Source organism: Ambystoma mexicanum, chromosome 12, assembly GCF_040938575.1.
Source record: "Ambystoma mexicanum isolate Mex_15411 chromosome 12, UKY_AmexF1_1, whole genome shotgun sequence".
NCBI classification, from domain to species: domain Eukaryota; kingdom Metazoa; phylum Chordata; class Amphibia; order Caudata; family Ambystomatidae; genus Ambystoma; species Ambystoma mexicanum.
The window spans coordinates 694751492-694772945 of record NC_090936.1 but is presented as its reverse complement, the minus strand read 5'-3'; the positions used below and the strand labels follow the sequence as shown (position 1 = coordinate 694772945).

Below are 21454 nucleotides of genomic sequence, written 5' to 3'. Positions count from 1 at the left end.
GTGAGTGCATCTGGCATTGACCCCCCGCTCTCTCTCACTTACTCGCAATCACCATCTCCCAGATGTGTATATATTATGGCGTTATCACCCTGTTCTAAGGGCTGGAATGGGGGTAACGACCCGGCAACCCATGTTATAGGCTGGATCGAAGCGAAGGCCTATAACGCGGGAACTGGGACATTATCCCTGGCTCCAGCCTTTTAAACGGGGTGATAACGCCGTCACCACCACCGGTAACCAAAGCGATAACCAGGGTGTTTTTTAAAAAAAAGGGGTTTCTGTCATTGAACGGGACACCGTGCACATCCCGTTCAATTAATGAAAATCCTTTGCTAAAGTGGCTGCCATGGTAATGGAATGTGGGCCCCTCTTCCATTACCATGTCGGCCTGGAAAAGTGAGATGCAGTGAGGCTGCGGCACCCACCGCAACACTCAGGTAAGTGGGGCAGGGAAGGGGACTTGGGAAATGGAAAAAAAGGAAGAAATGGAAGGGGGAAGATGGGGCAGCGGGGGAAACAGCCAGTGGGTTCTGTGGAACGCTGGCTGAGATTAGAGGCTTCAGCCCGTGTTACGCACAACCGTATTAGCTGCACCCCCTACCCCAGGCGCTAATTATATATCAGGCAAAGTGCCAAGGAAAGAGAGGGACTTCGGAAAAAGGTACTATTCCAAAGAGAGTGTGAGAACCGCAAGCCTGGGAATTCTTGGTCCAAGTCCCTTTCTTACGGTTCTCCCTGTCCAGTGTTTGCATGGCAATATGTAGTTGAGAACAAGTGTTCCCCCCAGATCAATACTCCACATATAATATAATCTTGCTCTTTATCATACTGACCACCCAGAGCGGGATCTCAGAACATTGTTATGAGACTTGAAACCAAATAAATGACTACAGTCTCACCAGTACAGTCCCATAACTTGTTCCTTATGACATGGCCTTACCTCGTTGCCATGACAAGTATTGGGGAGGCGAGCCTGAGATCAAGTAATTATGGATCCAGTGGGTTTATGGAGAATGCATATCACGGGGGCTCGTATTCTTACTCATCTCCAAGAGGTACTCTTGACCCTTTCAGTGATTTCCTATAGAAATTAGGAGATATATTTATGTCCTCAGGGCAGCATAGAACGGCAAGCAGTGAACGTCTTGGTGATTGGCTGGAGGGGCAAAGCAACGTGGTCACTGGGTAAAGAGGGTCTGTAATAAGCCCTGTCCAAAGTGAATAGCAGCGCCAACAGCATCATGAAGGACTTCATGGATGTGTTCCTGAGTCATGTAATTTGTGTTAATACAGTCAATAAAGCAAAACATCCACCAGACAGAAACAACGCTTGCCACATACCAGTGACATTGAGTGCACAACCTCCTCTACGTCCTTATGTAAAGGTGTCTGGTGCAGGTATATCTTGCACTTTTACAGGCTTTGACATGTGCAGAAATGTGTCTATGTCTATGCGCTAGTTATAGAATGGAGGTAAAGGAGCTTAGTCCGGTCAGTCTGTTAAATTGAGTCCTTTAGGTACCTCTCCCTCTATCAATGATACACAGATCACGCTCAATTCATTAACAGCACAGGAACACACATACAAATGGGATTCAGCACACACCACATCCCACGGTGAACAGTACATAACTGCTTTGTTCAAGGAAACCCTACACACAGCAGATCACTACAACACCATGCAATACATTCAGCTGCTGTTTCCTTTATCGAGCAGCACGCATTACACATAAACCCTGATCTCACAATGCATCCTGTGCGCACACACCAGGCAAGGATACGGAATGTCCAACAACGCACACTGCAACCCAGAGAGCACACCAAGGCACACGGCTGGGTCATTTCTGCGGACCCACAAGGCATTGCACACAGACCACATGCCACGTGTTTGGTGCACATCCCAGGTGGTGGGACCAGGTAGTCTTTATTCTCCCACACCCTTATTGGCTCACTTATTGGTGCACTGCCCAAGTAATCAAAGTCAAGAACTTGGTGTGGTTACTGTTCAGTAATGGGTTCCCAACCTCGTTACAATTATGATAATTCAATACTGTGATACATCTATCCCCTAGACTATAGCAGGGGAGATTAACTGGTTGCTGATTCTTCCGCCAGGATGTGGTCCTGGTTCTGTATTATTTCAAAGGTTGGCTAGGCCCTGCAATTGGGACAGCTGAGGCACGTCGAAAGAAATGTCAATCGTTTGACTAACTGGGGCTAGAAAAGATCTTTCATGCTACTCGGAAACCACTCTCAATTGCTCAAATACCTCATGGTTCTAGATCTTCAAGTGTTTCAAACTGGTGCTCTGATCTGGTTGGCATCAAACGTTGCAGGGGCGGTGTTCTGACTGTCCTGAGGAATTGGTAGCATCAACAAGGAGCTGTAGGTGGATCTTTGAGCAGAAGGAACAGCTGGGTGTCAATGAAGAAGATGTGTCTGAGCTAAAGTGCTATACAAAGAGGATTTTAACAATGAAGGCCTGGTGCGTGTGGTGAAAGGTTGCCGGAGGACTCCAGAGGTTGCTTTTCAGGGTTTGGCCACACTGCTGGGAATGCAGGCACTTTGGTTAGCTTACTTGATTCTTATTTCAAGGCTTGGGCAGCTGCCAGTCTTGATGGCTGGTGGTGTGTCTCCATGCTGGTGCTGTCACCTCTTCATGGTCAGTCTCTGCACAGTGATCATATCCAGAAATGCTTCCAGGGGGCACCAGGAGTTGAGACTTGTGTCCCTGTGACAAGGCTGGTCCCACCCGGGTAGAGGTGCGTCAAGAACCAGAGTCATATGGTAGGGCTTTCCCATCTGGGGGTTTCTAGGTCGGTTGCAGGGGTTCACCACATCTGATTGTTGATTCTTCGCCATCTTTCATGATCACAGATTTCCTTCACAGGTATCTACATATAATAGTAGCAGACCCTCCCTGTTCATGGCCATTGGTGCTTTTGGAAACCAGGTCCAAATCACAGTGTTGATTTCATTCCAACATTTTGACTGTCCCATTCTTTGGGCACGCAAACATTGAGACCATCGCTGATGTATTCCTACGCAAACTGACCAGGGGCCTCATTACCTGAAATTTTCAGCAGCACGGATGCTTTCTTTTTCACAAGCACAAGTGTTTGTGCAAGTACAATGAATCTTAATCTGAACAAATGCAATTGCGCAGACGTTAATACTTTTTATGGCGAGGAATAGGCATTTGTGCTGGCGTACATTTGCAGCAATGAGGTCCCAGTTGTGGATTCAGTTTTGAATCCAGACACCAATCCCAAGCTCCTCTAATCTGGCTATTGATAATGCGGCCGTGGAAAAATTACACAAGCAGAACCATTGCGATACAGGGTCACATTAATATCACTTATGCGCACACACATTTGAACAATGACTAGCTTCAGGTTTGGCATTGTATTTATACGCTGGCTCCCCAGTCAGGGCACGCCCGCACTACAGTAGAGCAGAACACTCGGAAAGTGAGACTACTGTGAAGCCCTGACAGCCAGTTATGCAATGTTCCCCTACATGGGGCAAACAGAATGTATGGTCCCCTATGACCCTGCGAGGCTTAAGGACCCTCAAGATTTCAACATTGGTTCTCCAGTTTGCATTAGGACTAATAAGACAAACATTTGGTAAATCAGTCAGGAAAAAGTTACGCATATTTTTGGTCTCACACTACACTCCTCACCAGACACAACAAAACCAAGAATGCTCCAAATGCCCTGCACACGTCTTGTAGCAGTTATTGCTTCCACCGTATGTCTGCTCCATCCCTCCTACCCACCACTTTAGGCAACACACACAGGTTCACTTCGCAAGACATGCCCGACAGCATCCATCGACCCCCACAGCACACCGCATCCACCCACTTAAACAGTAGCCAGATGCACATATGCCTAAAGAGGCGCAGGCTCTGGTCTTTCATCACACCAAGAACACACACCAGTCCAACAGCACACACATCTGCTGTGCACTCATCCAATGGCGCTAAACACGAGAAAGTATTAATCCCAGTGCACTCAGCACCTTTCCTGAAGCATAACAGACTCCGGTCTTCCTATTGGATAGCCAGTTCTGCAATGCACAAACATCCCCCATCACCATGAAGATATTCAGGTCGGAAAGGCTGGGCTTTATAAGCCCCAAGTAACAACACATGACATAAACCTGCATCTGTTTCTATTTGTTCTGAGAGGGGGCTGTGTTGTGTTCTGGGTTCAAAGCTGAGCAAAGGCTTTATAGAAGAGGTGGAGCCTAGATGCTTTTTAAAACAAAAAAGGCAAGAGGTTGGTGGTTTCACTGTATTTCATAACGTGGTAAAATAGGACTCTGGTGCAAGTAGGAGACACCCACAGCAAACCCAAAAATGAGCCTGTGGCACCTTCAAAATTACTTAAATGTGTTACACAAGTACGAGTGAGAGAGCAGGAGACAGACACCTCAAAGCTACTTCTCAAGGTCAGGAACATTGCAGGCTTATTTAGTATATGGCATGTACTTTTGATCTCTTTGCTGATTGTACTGTTGGATATTAAGGAACTTGCAAAATTATATATATATATATATATATATATATATATATATATATATATATATATATATATATATATATATATATATATATATATATATATATATATATATATATATATATATATATATATACACAATTATCTTAGGATGCCTGCTGTGCAGTGGTGACCAAGCATGTGCACAGCCACCCTTTCTGCCACACTTTGACCCGAATGGTGTTTCTGATGTTGGGCTATTTTATCCTCTCATGCAGTTTTTGATGCTCTCCGAATCAGCATATTTGCTTCAATACTACAAATATGTTAGGGTGTGTTACGTAAAGTACTTAGTGCTTCAGTCATTCCACCATTCGATTACAGACATATTTGTTAAGTATAAAGATATGTGGTAATTCTTATGTTCCCAAAAGGCTCTTTGATTTTATGCAAAGCTGGCTGGAACCCTCGTTGGTCCTGTGCATCCTCTTCACCTCTCTCATAGTGGTATTTCGAAATAGTTCAACATGTACACCAGACTGTCCATCTTGGAATGATAATCTTCTATCAGAAAATAATGTATATGGCTATTCTAGGTTATTATAACCAGCTTTGATCACTAAGCACAGTGTAACTTTTCCACTGTGAGTAAAGTATTTGGCATTGGAAATTAATATTGTAAATGTGCAATGTTAGTTTAAGTAAATAATTTCCTTTTCCAATAGTGCTTTTGTAACAAAAGACACCCCCTCAAGCTATCTGTGTATTTTTCACTGATCACACAGCAGTTAGCAATGGCTAGCATGGGTCTAGCAAACGCGCCCCTCTGCCCATGCAGAGAGAGAGGGAGAGAGTGTGCCGGATTGGGTTATGATGTTCCAGATAAAGCTTCATACATTCTATGTGTGCAATATGATCATGTCTTGCTGCACAGGGTTAGGAACTGATTGCAGACGTGCATGCATGTTCCAAAAAAGTAGTTGGTGTCTGACTGTAAACTGCCCCATGCTATATGAACTTGGGCTTGTTAGGAATGGCGCGTGTAGCCATGGATCACATCATGTTTGCAGGCCTGTTAAAGTTTCAACTGTGCTTTCACCAGAGAGTTCTAGATTACAGACTGGAGCGCACACTATGGGGGGGAGGGAGGCTGTTTATAAAACACAGATTGGAAGCACAGAAAACGGTTGTCTCATAATATAATCCTCCAGGAATTGTATAAATTGACCATGTGTGAAAGTCCAAGTTATAGATGTCTTGGAAGTGCGTGTTACTGCTCACTTGCTCTTGAGATAAGTCTGGCTGCTCACCCATCACTACCACTTTAACTGTGTAGTACAGGCTTGTACCAAATGTGAATCTGTACTATCACTTATAGTCTTAATTGTGTGTGGTGTTCCCAAAGGGTACTGCATATAATTCTGCCTAACACTGGTGTACAGCGGTGAGGATGAAAGTATAATAATTACACGTAGAGTGCTGCTATTTCCTTGAATCAACTAACCACAAGGCTAATATCACTAAAAGCAATATTAATCATGTCTGATATGGAAAGCCACAGTCAGGAGACCCCCCTGAGTTACACTGCTGATTATTTAAGAAACATGTGAAAAGAAAGGAAACTCTCTGCCAAAGGCAAAAAGATTGAATTAGTTGAAAAGTTGTTAAAGAACCAAAGTCTGGGGAGTGGGTCTGAAATGCCTGACTCTCTAGCAAATGTGGAAAGTATTGAGGAAGATAATATGTCAATGATGAGTTGGAAGAGGTAGATGTGTCTCTCAATGTAAGCCTCTCTGCCCCCTTGCCTGCTCAGCAACCTCAATCCTTGAGATAAGTCTGGCTGATCAGCCATCGCTACCACTTTAACTGTGTAGTACATGCTTGTACCAAAGGTGACTTTGTACTGTCACTTGTAATCTTAATTGTGTGTGGTGTTCCCAAAGGGTACTGCATATAATTCTGCCTAACACTGCGAGATCCTTTCCTCCATGTTGCACATTTACTTGGATATAATACTACTCCCTTGCAAAGGTCATGTGCATTACACATACAGTTATGTCATTCCTGAGGGCCATCCATTCAGTGAAAGGCATAAACAAATGCGATTGCTTGTTATACATAAAATCGCCAAATTACATTTAGCACGATTGAAATGATGCCTGTTGTTCAAGATGTGTTTAATATTTCTATGGTCTTTGCATGATAGCCGCACCCTCGTGGGCCCATCTTGGATTGATTTAATTTTTCACTCAATATATCCCATTATTTCTTCATGTCAACAGGCATGCAGCTGTGTCAATGACATATGGTCCATTGACAATGTTGATGTGCTCGTCTGTGACTGCTTAGTTTGGCTGGTATATTGACTACTAGTGGCATTGATGCATCTAAAAGTGTGACCTCTGTCTCTTCAAATCAAAATATTTCACAAGTACAACAAAATAATCGGTAGATAAATCAACGATTACTGGCATAACTGTCACCTGTGGTGCCTTGTGTCCTATGCCGAGAATACATATTTAAAAACGTTCTAAATGTTGGAAGATGTTTAGTCCCTCTGTAATAAACATCATTCTTGCATTGAATTAAGAACTTGAACTAGACAGAAAACCATGTGCCTCTCAAGGTTGGCAATCTTCCCCTTGCCGCTTTGTCCAGCCAGAATGTCGCTCAGTTGCCAGCAATCTCCTGGGTTTCAAATGTGTATCCATGCTACCAAGAAAGAGCGGAAATTGCTAAATAATTCGATAGGGAATTTGATAGCCAAGTCAATTCATGATTTACATAACCATGTTCCTTTTCTACTTCAGAACGAGAAACTTCACCGCAATGAGACCAAGCTTGATGGCGAGAAGTCAATTTTCATCGCTAGGGAACTGAAGAATGCCACAAATTACACCAAGCCCTTCTACGGGAATGATGTGAGGACCGGATACCAGATGCTTGTCAGGGTCCTCCAGTTCGAGAGCCAACAACAAGGCTTCGACCTTGCAGCTACAAGGGATGTTAACTTCAATGAGGTGAGATTATATGCAGGAGTTTGATTGTTTACTTTTTATACAAAGGCTCTATTGGTTTAAAATGAGATACAAACATTGGAGGATAAAGGTTCATGCACATATGAAGGATATACATAAAGGTCCATGCAGTGAAGAGAAATAAGTGATATACATTTGTTTTTATGAAACAAAATACACAGTAAATTATGTTAGCGTAGAATTTCATGCAACTTGCTGCAAGCAATGTGTTTACAATAATAGGTTCCTTGCATACGAAAAAATACTCGCATTGCATCGTTTCCATTAAGCATATACAAGACAATCTGTGTGCATCAGGCAAAATGTTGTCCAGCAGATACTCAATTTGTTTTGCTCTTTGTGATTTTGGACCATCTGAAGGCAAATGTCGGTCACCAGAAGACCGTTGATCTGCACCATGGGAGATATAGCTATTTCTTGGAGGAGCAGAGGGCACCCACTTCCGCGTCAACATTTTTTTAAAGCTTTTGGCCGGATTAACCCCAAACCTGCCCCCGAAAATTAAGTCAACGCTTCATGCTCAAGTTGTTTCTTATTTGGTCCAAATCTGTCCAGCAGTTTTTGCTCTTCGGCTTTACCAAATTTGGACTTTTTCTCTATATGAAAATTAATGGGAGTAGGACGAAAACGGCATTATTTTGCTTTCTTAATAACTTTTTCATTGTTTAATAAATCATTCCCAAAATGTCTATTCTCGGGGGCCTGTAATAAACCTTTTGTTGGAAAATGTCATCCAAAATCCGTCATGCAAGTCAAATGTTCTTAGCAATAGGATTTTCGGATTTTCTATGACTCAAGGCTATCACCTTAACTATAGGGCAGTGACCACTGCCCTATAAAGTATATAAATATACCTAACCATATTCTTTTACTTTTAAGCCTTACACGTTCACCATGCTTTTACACACTACTGTGTTAACTTGTCAAATAATTGTTGCCTTGTATTCAACAAAGACAATGCATTCATACATGACATATTGCTTGTTGCTTGTTGCTTACAGTCTGGGTGATCTTGTCAAAACCTCTGTGCACTCAAAGGAAAATACTACCCGAGTAATGAGAGAGTAATCTCCAACCAGGATTAAGGATTGACACAGGCACGTAATTGTAGAAATAGAGTGCGAGTGATTACATGGATATTTTGAGATCTCATAAAAGCTTTGCTCAAAGCTCCCCCATTACTTTGTCCACGAAATAATTAGGGCTATTAGTTTGAAACATTCTGGGCACATATAGAATAAATAGTATTCCCTTCTTCGGTTTACACAAGGAACCCCTTGATACTCCCAAAACTTTGTGAATAATCTATAGCTGATTTAGCTGTCCTAGTCCATACTGATACTTCCGAACCATTGGGATACATCCAGGTACAAAATCTAAGCGTTATGGCTGGGAGAGAGCTTTGGACACTGCAGTCAAGGTTAGTGTTCTGCCTTGAGTTGGGCTGTACCGGAGCTGATGGATTAATAGAGTTTGGCACAGGGGTGAACGTAGTGTGCCAATCCAAAGCTAGCACATGTTTACAGATACTGATAATGAACATGTACCACCAACCTAAAATCAGAGTTTAGAAAGTTATCCACAGAAACTTTGGCTATCCAAATTGTTTAGCATTTGGGATTGAAAAATGACAGTTGGAATTCCTGTTGGTCAGCACCTGCCACTGTGCTGCTGACCCATTTCCCATATACACCCTGCATGCGATCCAGCAGAGTGTACAGCCTGGCAGGAGTTGGAGGGGTGAGGCTAACTATGGAAACATTGATTTTTTTTGGTGAGTGGATTTGTTTTTTTCTCAATGTATGGTCAGAGAAGGGAGCAAGATTTAATCAGTCGTTTTCTTGGGCTTCCATGCCCCACTCTGACAATATCCCTAGCGTCCAGAGCAGTGCAAGCTGGTGTATTTGTAAAGTGCAAGGGTTCCTAGAGTTGCACCTAACCAGTGAACCAGAACTAATCCAGTGAGGTTTTGGGCTGCTCTTCCCCTTAATTATTTTTAAAAGATTGGCTTGAAATCATGCATTTTGCAGAGCACATTTCTGAAAAATTGGGTAGCAAACAACATAATTTATACTCACTTTTGCAAAGCAACACGTGAAACACTCCAAGCTCACTAACAGTACAAAGGAGCCTTTTGATGCATATGTTGATGCTAGCTGTCACCCAAAAAATAATACGAGGGCTGTTTGAACAACATATACCAGCACTGATCCGCAAATGATGAGAACTCTGCCCCTTTCATGCTGGTTGTGTTCAAAGAAAGTAATTAGACTGGTCTCAAAAATAAATGCCAGCATTGTCATTGTAAAACACATTGGCCCTCATTACAACACCGGCGGTAACCAATGGCGCTATTAGCACCATGGTTGCTGCCGGTATTGTAACGAGTCCGCCATGGTGCAATGGGGAATTACCACCCCATTCCAAGGTTGGCGGGGCGGTAATTCCCCAAGCACCATTGGCCCTTCCCCATTCCCATTTTTGCCCCATTGGGCTCAATGGGAATGGGGAAGGCGGTAATTACGGTACCGCAAATTGCGGTACCGTAATTACCTTCAAGGTCCCTTTGCGGGTCCCTACTTTAACGGCTGGTCCAGTCCAGCCGTTAAGGTCGGGAGCCGCAAAGGGACCTCGTAATTAGGCGCTAAGGAGTTAACGGCGCCGCAGCCTTTTACGGCGCCGTTAACCCCTTAGCGCCAGGGTCGTAACGAGGCCCATTTTCATTCTTTCTGTGTGCAAAAAAGCATAAGGACCGTAACAACAATCAATGCCCACACTACCACACTTTTGTGCTGCTAGTGCCCAATTCAGAGCTTGCAGTCAGTCTGAATATTTGCCTGTGATGCCCCCAGATCTACGTAATGCCACTCTGTGCACACAAATTACACCTTTTCTCTCCGACGCCTGCACACCCAACCCCATACACATGCATGCACGCACACACTTGCACCAACAGACATGCAAACAATTTATTTTTGAACATATATTTTTCTTTTTTTATAAGCATAATAGCTAGGAATGTTTCATTATTTCTTAACTGACAATGGAACATTCAGGATCTACATAAACCTTCCTTTAGGTCTTACTAAGTTCAAAAACTTTTAATAGCCCTTGTCATAAACTGATCTTCCTGTGGTCATTATTTGATAAAGGTATGCATCTTGATGTATGTAAAGCATGCAATATATGCACATAAACCAATCAGCTGTTTGGACATTTCCTTTAAAAAGTATCAGCTCTCGTTAAGTGGACCTACAGCTGATTGGTTTATGTGCATATATTGTATGCTTTACACACATCAAGATGCAAGAGACCATTGGTACGAGTGCAGGGTTGCAGGTTGATGCGCCTTGGGAGGCTTTCGCCCCTTTGTCCCCTGATTAACCATCTTCCTTCTAGGATCTCCCACCACCTTACACTGCACAGACAAATCCCCCAACGATGGTCACCATAAGCCAGCCATTAGCACATGAACACAAATCAAGCGGTAGCTAAGCTCTCCTCTTTAGTCATATCATACCCTCTCACATCTGCACCTAGCCAGACCTAAAGCACTGTAGCCCATCGGATCTTGGACAATTCCCTCTGCATAATATGTTCCCAAGTGTCTCCACCAAACACATAGAAAGCAAATGAGCACACGAGAAATGGGTACTTCTGACCTGCAACCATCAAAGCCAGAGATTTCTCATCTGCCTCTCCCACTGTCCTATTAATGACCCTGTTCCCCCTTTTTCCTGGTTTTTGGAGTGCATGAGGAAATTTTGGCTCACCTGCTTCCATCATTTTGTTTGGGGTGCTCTGGCCAGTCCCTATGGCGACCAGTTCAGGGAATGTGGCTCCTAATATGTTTCGCCTTTGCTTTTACACCTTCAGTGGAGTGCTTAGTAACATCCCAGTTGCTTTTGTGATGTACACTGAACAGGCTTTTGGCAATTAAACAGATTCTTACCATTTTCATAGTGCACAGCCATGAACCTTTATTTTGCACTGCAGCAAGGCATTCTTGAAAACCATGTACTCAAAATTGGGTGCTCATTGTGGTTCAAGCCCTGTTCCTTGTGCCACCTGCAATCCAAAGTCTGACTGCGTAGATCCATACCCGTTCAACAGTATGCGATCAAATAGATTCCATGACAGGTTCTCCAGGATCCCTCAGGGAAAATGGACTGACACCAGGGGCGGGGCCAGCCTCAACATTTTGGGAGTTCTGGTTGGCTGTTTTGGAAGCTGGTAGTAAGTGGCGCCATTAAATCCATTACGCTTTCAACCTCCACCCCTGCCCTCCTCTACGCACAGGAGGTTGAATAGCTTGGCACCTTTCATTTGGCCCATTGGGTGCATCTTCACCCTAATTAAGAGATGTTTTACTTTCTCAAAGCCATGCTGATCATTGGCGGTGTGGGCCATCTAAACGCTGGGTCCAGTTGATAAACCTTTGGTTCTGTGAATATTTGCTGAAAATGTTTTGCCAACCTACACTTTCGCTGAAATTTTTTTAACCGAATGTTCCACTTTTTGTACTGTAAAATGTAGGGGGAGACCCCCTAACCCATCCGCCCTTAATACCCCTACACCCATATATACTTTACCCCAACTTATCATATGCATTTTGCGGCAAAAAAGTGTTGGGAATATCGGTAAAAATACATTCAGCGAAAGTGTAAGTTGGCAAAAGTGGGCTAGACCAAGCCTTTGACGTCATCATAGGGGAGCTGTTGATATCACACGGCAGGGCATTGCCTTCAGCCTCTGTACCTTTGCTGCTGCTGCTGCTGCCAAGTTGATGACAGTTTAATTGCAAGTAAATGCAGTGCTCTCCCTGAGAAATGTATGTGGCCGAGTGCTACCGTCTGCTTCAAAGTGGGAGGACTTTAGTGCCTCCTCCTTGCTCCCCTCCCCCGCTCCAACCTCCAGCCAGGGGCTGCCCGCCCATGACCAGCACACAACTCCTACTGAACAGCATCCAGGACGAATACAAAATCGGGCGAAGAATTCACCCAAAATTGGAAATGCATGATGGGAAATTGAAGGCATGGATTTCCATATACGATAGAAAGGGTCTGTAGGGGATGAGGCCAGGAAATTACTCTGTAAAATGGCAAATGAAAATAACTTAGTGTTTTACTGGCATACCGCCATACCCAGCATGCTGACAGACCGCTGGCAGGATGTCAAAGGGCTCTGAATCCACTTGTTGGCACAGTTCAGTTTCCAATTGTGTGCCTGTATCGCTTTACCCTTGTGAAGCAGGTAATGGCGTAGTAGAAGTTAGGTCAGCCGAACTTCCGTAAAGGCAGAGAAAGGGGAAGCAAAAAGTACGGACTCTTGCCAAGACTTGGCTCAAATTACTTACTGTGTGTTCAGGGTGTTTGAAATAACGTTTGCCAATCAACGACTTTTTAACGTGTGTGTGTGTGTATTAGGTTCCTTGGTGACCTCTTTTCAAATGATATTTTTCTGTTTGCTGAAGGCACATGGAATGAGGTTTGCAGCACATAGGTGTACAATGGAAGGCAGAGCAATTCCTCCTGTTTGGCAAGCAAGGAGCTACAGCTAAGAAAAACCCATTCTACAAGGTGGCCAGAGTAAATGAATGGCCCCCCATGGGGACAATAAAGCATTTATAGAGGAAATGTTTGCACTAGAGCATGTGGCCTAGGAAGAGGCGGGAATAGGAACAGGGTGTAGCGCAATAACAGCCAAGAACAAAAGAGCGACTGGCTGAACGCTGAGAGCAAGTGTAGCATTTTAGTAGCAATTCTTGCACAGTCATTGAAAGGTTGGTATCACCCCATAACCGCGCAACAGAATAAGCAGAGGATGAAAATGTTGACTTTTTTACTGCAAATTTCAATGCAATTCTATTGGGCGGGGCTTAGGGTAATGAATAATGTTGGGGGGAGTATGGGGAAGCCTACGGGGGTCTCCCCTTCTCCCCTGCATATAATTGCGTTCAAAAGTTTGAAAATAAAAAGAAATTCGACAGTTTCGTCTTAAGTATTTTCTGTTTGCAGTAATCATATCTATACTGAAGGGTTATTTGGACAATGAATTTACACTTGGTGACTGTAAAATGTTACTTGCTTTTCTAGATAGTGGGCATGTTTCAAAGTTATAAAGCCATTTTGACCAAAAGCTCAATGTAATGTGTAAAGAAATATACACAAGTGAGATGCAGAACCTATTGACCCTAAGGAAAGGGCTGGAGTAGCAGATAACGAAACCAGATAACTACCCAGGCAAATCTCAAAGAGGTCACATTCATCTTAATGAAGATCTGGAAAAATACAAACCATTTTGGATGCTTAACTGGATTTATGTCATGAGTGAATCTAGCATTGAAGGAGTACTGACCCTAACCTGAAATGATTTATATATTGCCATCCTCGGTGCTTATTCAGAGCACTATATTCACAATAACTTTGTTCAGCACATTATCACGCGTCAGGTATTTTACATGGTCAGGGTGTTTGTGAACCATTTACCTTTGGCAAGGCGAAATAAGATATCGGTACTTTCCTTTCCCGCAAGTAATAAAATCATGTTTATAAAAAAAAAGTGTGAAGGGTAAAGGGCTGAGCATGTCTAGTTAAAAAAAAAGTCTCTAAAATGCCACATATTATTTGAGCGTTTCAATATAAAACTACAAAAGTCAAATCCGAAATCCCAAACACTTTAGGGTTTGCATCTATGTTATGGTAGACGTTTTATTTGGAAGTTGCAAAAATATCATTCCTTTTATATATCTAACAGGCCCTTCCTACAAAGCCTGTCTAAGTCCTGATTTACCGAAAGTGTGATATTGCTGATTTGCGGTGTAGTGCTAACATGTGGGCATGGAGCTCCTGCCTCAGTTATGCATGCTACTTGCATTCCTAGAATAACTTTCCTTAGAACATCATCTGCACCCTGGAAGATGCATTGAGCAGATTGTACAGTGACACTTTCAGGAGACAGAAGCCTGTAGAGGCAGGTACAGATACACGGCACCACATGTATATTGTAGAGGGTTACTGGTCAGGAAAGGATTTGTAATGTCCCAGGTGTTTGCTTAACGCTGACACCAGCTTTAGTTTCTGCTATATAAATAAGGATTTTTCATGTCTGCCACTATTGGGTTTGGGCCACCTTCCCATTTAACGATATGTTCTCATATACACCAAGGGGGTAACATATTGGTATTGGAGCAAGAAGACTTTGGGACGGATAGAGATTGAGTGACAGACTTCTTAAGCCACATTGTTTGTCACCTTAGGAACATTTCTCTTGAAGAAAGAGCTTTGCCACTCCATTCCAAGATGGCCACCGCTATGTACAGTGCACAGCAAGCACCGCATCTCTTCCCTGGCCTACAGCAATAATTGGCAGCCATTCTCCTTATCTGGAGCTGTGAAGCCACTGCATTGTTCTGTGCCTTGAGCAGTTTCCCCACTCTGTCTCCTGTTGTGGGTCTTCTCACCCCTGTGTTTCCTGCTGCTCGATGCTATCCTATTCTTCTTCTTGACCCAGTCCTCTTCCCTTCCTAGCTTCTGCTTACCTGTATTCCTGCTGCACGTCTCCTCTTCTAGACACCTAGTACGCCTGACCAAAATGATTTGCTGCTTCCTTCCTGCTGTTATCCCACTACTCTTAGGTGTCCCAAGAACATGCCAAAGTTACTTCAAGTCTAAAAAACGCTTCTTTTCATTTTTTGGATTTTTCAAATTACTAGGGCACACTTCAAGCAGCTGTGACTACGCAATCATGGTAAAATTGCTTGGAAAATAATTTTAGTGGTCCAAACATTCTGCATTGGTGCTGCATAGTAGTTTGCATGTGGCAAACCAATAAACTATACACAAAATGTGTGTCTTGTTAAATGAGTTATGTACACTTTGGCTACTGTTACTGATTCTTTTACACATTATTGCATGCAGTACATAGTGACTCCCAGTCCAAGGACAATTTTAACAGCATGTCAAAAAATGTTCAACCATGAATATTTGTTGTACAAGGCCTTCTACAGGACAGTGCAATATCAGGTTTTGTTAATAAAACTTCTTACAGTGACATAATGACAAACACTCCAATGTTGCAGACCAGCTTTGTGAGAAATTGTGATATATGTTTGGTGGTTGTGATGGGTATTATGTTAGATTTTCATATTTATACCAAATCACCTTTACCTGTGAGACCCCGAGCACTTGCTGCTGGACTTGGCAATTCCTTTTCTATGTTCCTGAGTGAGTGGGAAACGTTTTCCCCACTCAGCCTTTCTTTTACTCTTTCTAAGGGAGTAATTGTTTTGACTCTCAAAACCTTATTTTTGGAATCATACTTTCCTATAACATTTTTGTCATCTACATTTTACTAATGCAGCACAAAGCACTTTCTGTGCAGTTTTGCAGGGAAGCCAAATGTTCTCTTATTGTGCTTGTGTGAACTAATGTTCCCAAGGGTAGAAGGATACTATATTTTCACCAATTCCCATTGTGAGATTAGCACACTCCACCTTATGTGGAGGGCTTAGGGGTTGCACTGTATCCCCTTTCTCACTGCTGCTGTAACATTCCTGTTACAATGACAAGCATACCTTTATGGCTGGTGGCAGTGGACATGTTCTTTTGTGTAATTGTTACCCGCAGGCTGTGTTCACACCCACGTTAATGCACAAAAGGCACACCAAAACTTACTAGAAGGGGGTGGCTGAATTCTTTCTTGACATTTCTTGTTTGCTTGTCCTTTCTTGGTCCTTCTTCTGCCGTGCTGAGTGGGGGAGGTCCTGGTTTGACTTTTGTCGTCACCGGGAGTTCTTTGTGAAGCCCACCGAGGCTCCAGAGTGTCTGTAAAGACAGGAACGAAGGAGGAGTCTGAAGCTTCTCAGTACTTTGTCTTCCGGCATGTCTGCCTGGAACTAGTTGCAACTGGGAGACTGGCTGTCCTAAAAGGACAGCTATCCCTCAAAGTATGAATGTAACATGAGTGCTGATTGGCTTGGTTCCTGGATAAATGCCCTGGATCTGTAAGCTGAAGAAAAGTCAACCACTGGAGATGAATACGATGAGGAAGAAGAGAAGACGACTCTAGCTACTTCCAGCGACCGCAGATGCCTGCTGTGTAATCACTGCCTGTGCTGTCCCTTTCTTCCATGCAACAGAGGAGTCCCGAAGACAGTGACTCCAACCCTTAGACTGGTGGGACAATACGTCTTAAGAAGAGCTGCATTTTGAGCCCTCCCACAATGAGCTGTGGCCTTCCTGGGCTGCAAGCCACCAACACCCTGGGACCTCGAGGATGGGTGCTGTGCATCATCTCCTGAAGAAAGAATCTCAGTGAAACTTTGCTGGACTCCTGCTGGACCTCCAAAAGCAATATTCCACTCCTTGAAGTCCCCTCACCAGAGTGCTGGACCAGGATAGCGAGGCAAATTGATCAAAAAACAACTGGTCTTCATCTGGTACCTTGAAAAGGATGCCAAATACAGAGAACCACGAGAAGCATAGAAGAATCCTTTGTTGGGAGCCTTTCCTCTTGACTTCTGCTGCAATTTCCCATCCAGTGTCCTTTCTTTCCAAAAATCCACAGATCGGATCCTGTGCTGCTGCATCATGAAGGCGTCTGTCTGCAACAGCTTCTTCACTGCTGAGGTACTGTGTGGCTTGAGGTAATACTTACCTAAAACTGTTGAGTCGCGCCTGTGTGGCTGGAATAATGAGTTGTGTGTTTGGGAGTTCGCCCCTACTGTTCGCTCCAGGCCTAATGCTGGAACGCATGTAGGCAGTTTTCTGTGAAGTCCCTCAACACTTCTACTGACTCTAAAGTCTGTTACTTACTTGTTAGATGCAAAATCCTCTGGAACTCTGACTTTCCTACAGTTTGTGCCTTATCCTGTCCTGCCTACAGCTGGCACCTGGACCTCCCTTGTCCCCTTCTGCCTCTGAGAACGCTCATGCCCTATATTAGGGAATGACAGCTAAAGTATAAGGCCTCTGTGAAGAAAATATAACAAGTGTTGCAAAGTACTTACTTGCTATGTGTTAGGGGTGTATCTGTTTATTCTGAAATAGTATAAGTGTTGCAAAGGTATTACTTACCTTGGAAGTGCATACTGCCATTCTGAAAAGTAATTGCCAACTTCTTACTTACCTTTGAATTGTGTTCCACTATTCTAGAAAGTAATGTTAGTAGTAAACGGTATTCTTGCTTGAAACAGAATAAGTGTAAGAGCTTACTAGCAATAGGGTTTACTTACCTTGAAGTGCATATTGCCATTCTAAAAGTCTGATAATGTGGTTTTACTCACCAAGAATTGCAAATTGCTGTTTTAAATGTTATACTTTGGTTTACTTACCACAAGTATTGTGTTTGTTTTTATATTGTGTTTATGACTTATAAAAGTATTTACCTTTCTAAATAATTTTCTTTGCCTGCGTGTATATATGAAATAAACCATGAATTGTGCATATATCAGCGTATGTGTTTATTTGGACCATATGTATGCTACACGTTTTTTGTACCTTCCTACAGTCCCCTCTCCCCACCCCCCCACCCCCAAGATAAGCCTGGCTGCTCTGTCATGGTACCATCTAGTTTAAGAGATTGAGTGTCTGTATTGCCATATCGTTTTATAAAGTCCTTTGGGTGTTCTAGCAATGGGCATTTTACCACCACTGCCTCCAGCAGAGAGAGATTACAATATACACTTTTAGGTTTTGCGCAGTGTTTTAATGGGTCCCATAGGCTCTGCGCACTAGCCTAGAATTGAGTTTTGCTCAATTCACTATATTTACACTGAACTCTGTCTTCGTGTGTAGTAAAATCAAAACATCTCTGGCTTTACCAACACACCCTCCTTTCATGCAGAAGTGATCAATAACATGTCAGTGCAAGGTGTCCTTTATAATGGCTTGTGATACGTTAACCACTAACCTGTGCATTATTCACCTGAGGACCACATAATTAACATGGGCACATTTTGCACATTCTGTAAATACGGACACTCTATTCCTGTTTTAATGTACTCATAATTATAATTGTAGATGCTCTGGAAATTAGGCATATTCCAAGGCAGACTTTAAACACCCAATGTTTTTATGTCCTCCACCATTTAACCATAAGCATGCTTTCACCTCTCAGTGTCTGAACCATTGCATATTTGTGTGTCGTGCAGTACCTGAAAGAATCCATGATCTGTGACTTTGGCCAGGTTTGCTAATAAGATGCCTCAGAAGGATTAGTTGGAAATAATCCAACATTTGATGAGTAGCAGATGTTAGTTACTTGCTAAAGTTAATAGAGTAACACATCTGATACCTCTGTATGCTTTTTGATAGATATGGTCTAAATATTGTTTTAACTTCAACTCGTGTGAGGCGCCTTCATAAAATGTCATCTTATTTTCTGTTGATGACCATGTGCTGCTCTACCTTTCTCTCCTCAAACTCCTGTAGAATATCATCCATGCTGGTAGCGCCTTTCTGGATCTTGAAAACAAAGATCACTGGGAACACATCCAACGTACAGAAGGAGGCACGGCCCATTTGCTGAAACACTATGAGGACTATGCCAACACAGTGGCACAGAACATGAAGAACACCTACATGAAGCCTTTTGTAATTGTTGCCCCCAACATGAGTAAGTAACAATTTGGGGGGATCGAAGACGGCAGGAAAATGTGCATACATCACAAGAGAGGAAGGCAGAGGACAAATGTTCCATTCTTTTAATGTATGGCTGGATGGACGAATGATTTTTTTTAAAGTTGCTTCCTGTGTTGGAGTGGATGCACTGAGGATTCTACTCAATCACAGAATGAATGTTTTACATTGCACATTGAGTACTGAAGTCATCAATGTATCAATATTGACCACAGAGCCAGTAGGTAACACCAGTTGTTATTTTATTGTTTCACCTCACTGATGAAGTCCAACAAGGCTGAAACACGTGTATGGGGTTGCTGGTGGTACTCTTGTTCAGAGAGGAATTGCCATAGCATTTTGGTGCTGGACTGCCCATGTGGCGGGACAAATACTGATATGCAAATGGATATTTCCCATCTGTGAAAGGTACAGTGAGCAAAAAGCAGATGGCTGCGAACTCTCAATGTGGTTTACAACCACTGAACAGGTTATCATGCCTTGTTCTTCCGAGAGAGGGGCGCCTGCTACCGTTGTTGTATTTTATTGTTAGCTTGTGAGTGGCCTACCCAAGCTGTAACATTACCTCCTCAGTTCCAGGTACTTCCATGTGTATTCATATATTTGACAACTCTCTGGAAAACCAGGACTTTCATCAAAAGTAATGAGGGCTGAGCTACTCAGGTTTTCTTTTCATACCTCAAGATTGTATCCATGATAACAACATTAAACATCCTCTCCAGCTGGATCTTTTTATTTTTGAGTGTGCATTTCAGACCTCACTGCATAGTCCTGGTCTCATCAGCTATGCAAAGGGTTGCATCACCCCCTGTCAACCAAAGTTCAGACATGGCCCACACACTGTCCGTTGCTACTGGCAGCCAGAAGACCTATGCCGAAGTGACACTTCTGTAAATCCTTCACCTCTCGTTGCTTTCCTAGCTGTTCCACAATCTTTAGATATCACCTCATAGGATGATGTTTCATCCAAAGGCTTTGCTGCTTTTACTTAAAGCTCTGTTATGGGGTGTTATTCAAGTAACTTCTTTGTTATGCATATGTGTTGAATGAAAGTGGGTGTTGGACACAAGTACTGCACATCATCCTCTTTAGGTGTAAGAGCATGTCTCATTCTACCAGGTTGTGAGTTAATGGTTCTGCATCCCCACAACCTTTTTGTTTGTAATTTAAATGTGTCTAAAACTGAATTTAAAGGTGTGTTTATAGGAACTGTGATGAAGACCCCTGCCTGGTTTTAGGGTCCAGCATGGTGGTGACTCAGGGGCCTGAGTACCACCATGAGCCAGTGGATGTTGGACCCGAGGGTGGAATGGGTCGCCCTACCTTTGCCCCAGTCTACAGGCTAGTCCTGGAGGCCTGGACCCTTCACCCACTGTCAATCAGTTATAATAGGCCAGCTCTAAAAGCCTTTACCTGCCCCAAACCCCTTGGACAAAGACAACACACCCTGTCCCCTTTTGAGAGAGCCCATAGCCTTTCTGTGTATGGAGCAGAAGCTTCAAAAACCATAGTAAGACGAAACTCGTGGATATAATAGCACCTTCCCAATCAGAACTCTTCGTTGTAATTCAATGCTGTACGTTAGTTGTTATGCTTATGAGCAGGGTTCGGATCCTAAGCATAATCTGTTCAATAGAAATCGAATCAAAGATGTAATGACCTACAAGGTCACTAGAAACAAGGAGATTCTGCCAGAGAGGACATACTGCCATTTTTGTCTTGCTGTATGTACTGTCCACAGTATTGAATTCAGTTGTTGAAAATATCTGAAATGCACTATTCTTTTGTAACAGTTATTGCTGTTGACATCTTCGACAAGTCAAATTTTTCGGGGGCGAAGGTGCCACGTTTTGAGGAGATTTATGAAGATTACCCCAAGGATTTGCAGTCATCGGTCCTTTTTCCTGATACTTTGTTCAGACCGTCCGATGGAAAAGGTAAAGCGTGTGTGCATGCTGTCGATCCAGTGTTTCGTGATCACCTTTATGGGTAGAGGTTGGGTGAGGAACATCTTTAAAGGAACATTTCAAAGCCATCAAGACCACAGAAAGTACAATTTTACTTTAAGGCTAATACTCTTGTTGGGATAATTATTTTATGGAAAGACAGTTCTCATCATTAAAATGGGCACTTGATTTTATTCATTTCGGAAAGGAACGATTGGCATGGCAATCATATTATCTATACGGTTGCCCTTTTACCATTCATACAACTAGCAGCAAAATGGCCTCACCTTTCTTTGGCACTGATGTTTAAATTCTATTAAATCAAG

At 43.0% G+C, this 21454-nt stretch overlaps 1 protein-coding gene across 3 annotated transcripts in view; it reads left to right on the top strand.

Moving 5' to 3' along the window:
- CELSR1 (cadherin EGF LAG seven-pass G-type receptor 1) overlaps nt 1-21454 on the top strand; it is a 526468-nt gene that overhangs the window by 408288 nt on the left and 96726 nt on the right. For all 3 annotated transcript variants that reach the window (XM_069629236.1, XM_069629235.1, XM_069629237.1), the window contains exons 18-20: nt 7316-7525; nt 18976-19159; nt 20976-21119. In XM_069629236.1, coding sequence (XP_069485337.1) covers nt 7316-7525; nt 18976-19159; nt 20976-21119 — 538 coding nt within the window. The remainder of the gene's footprint in view (nt 1-7315; nt 7526-18975; nt 19160-20975; nt 21120-21454) is intronic.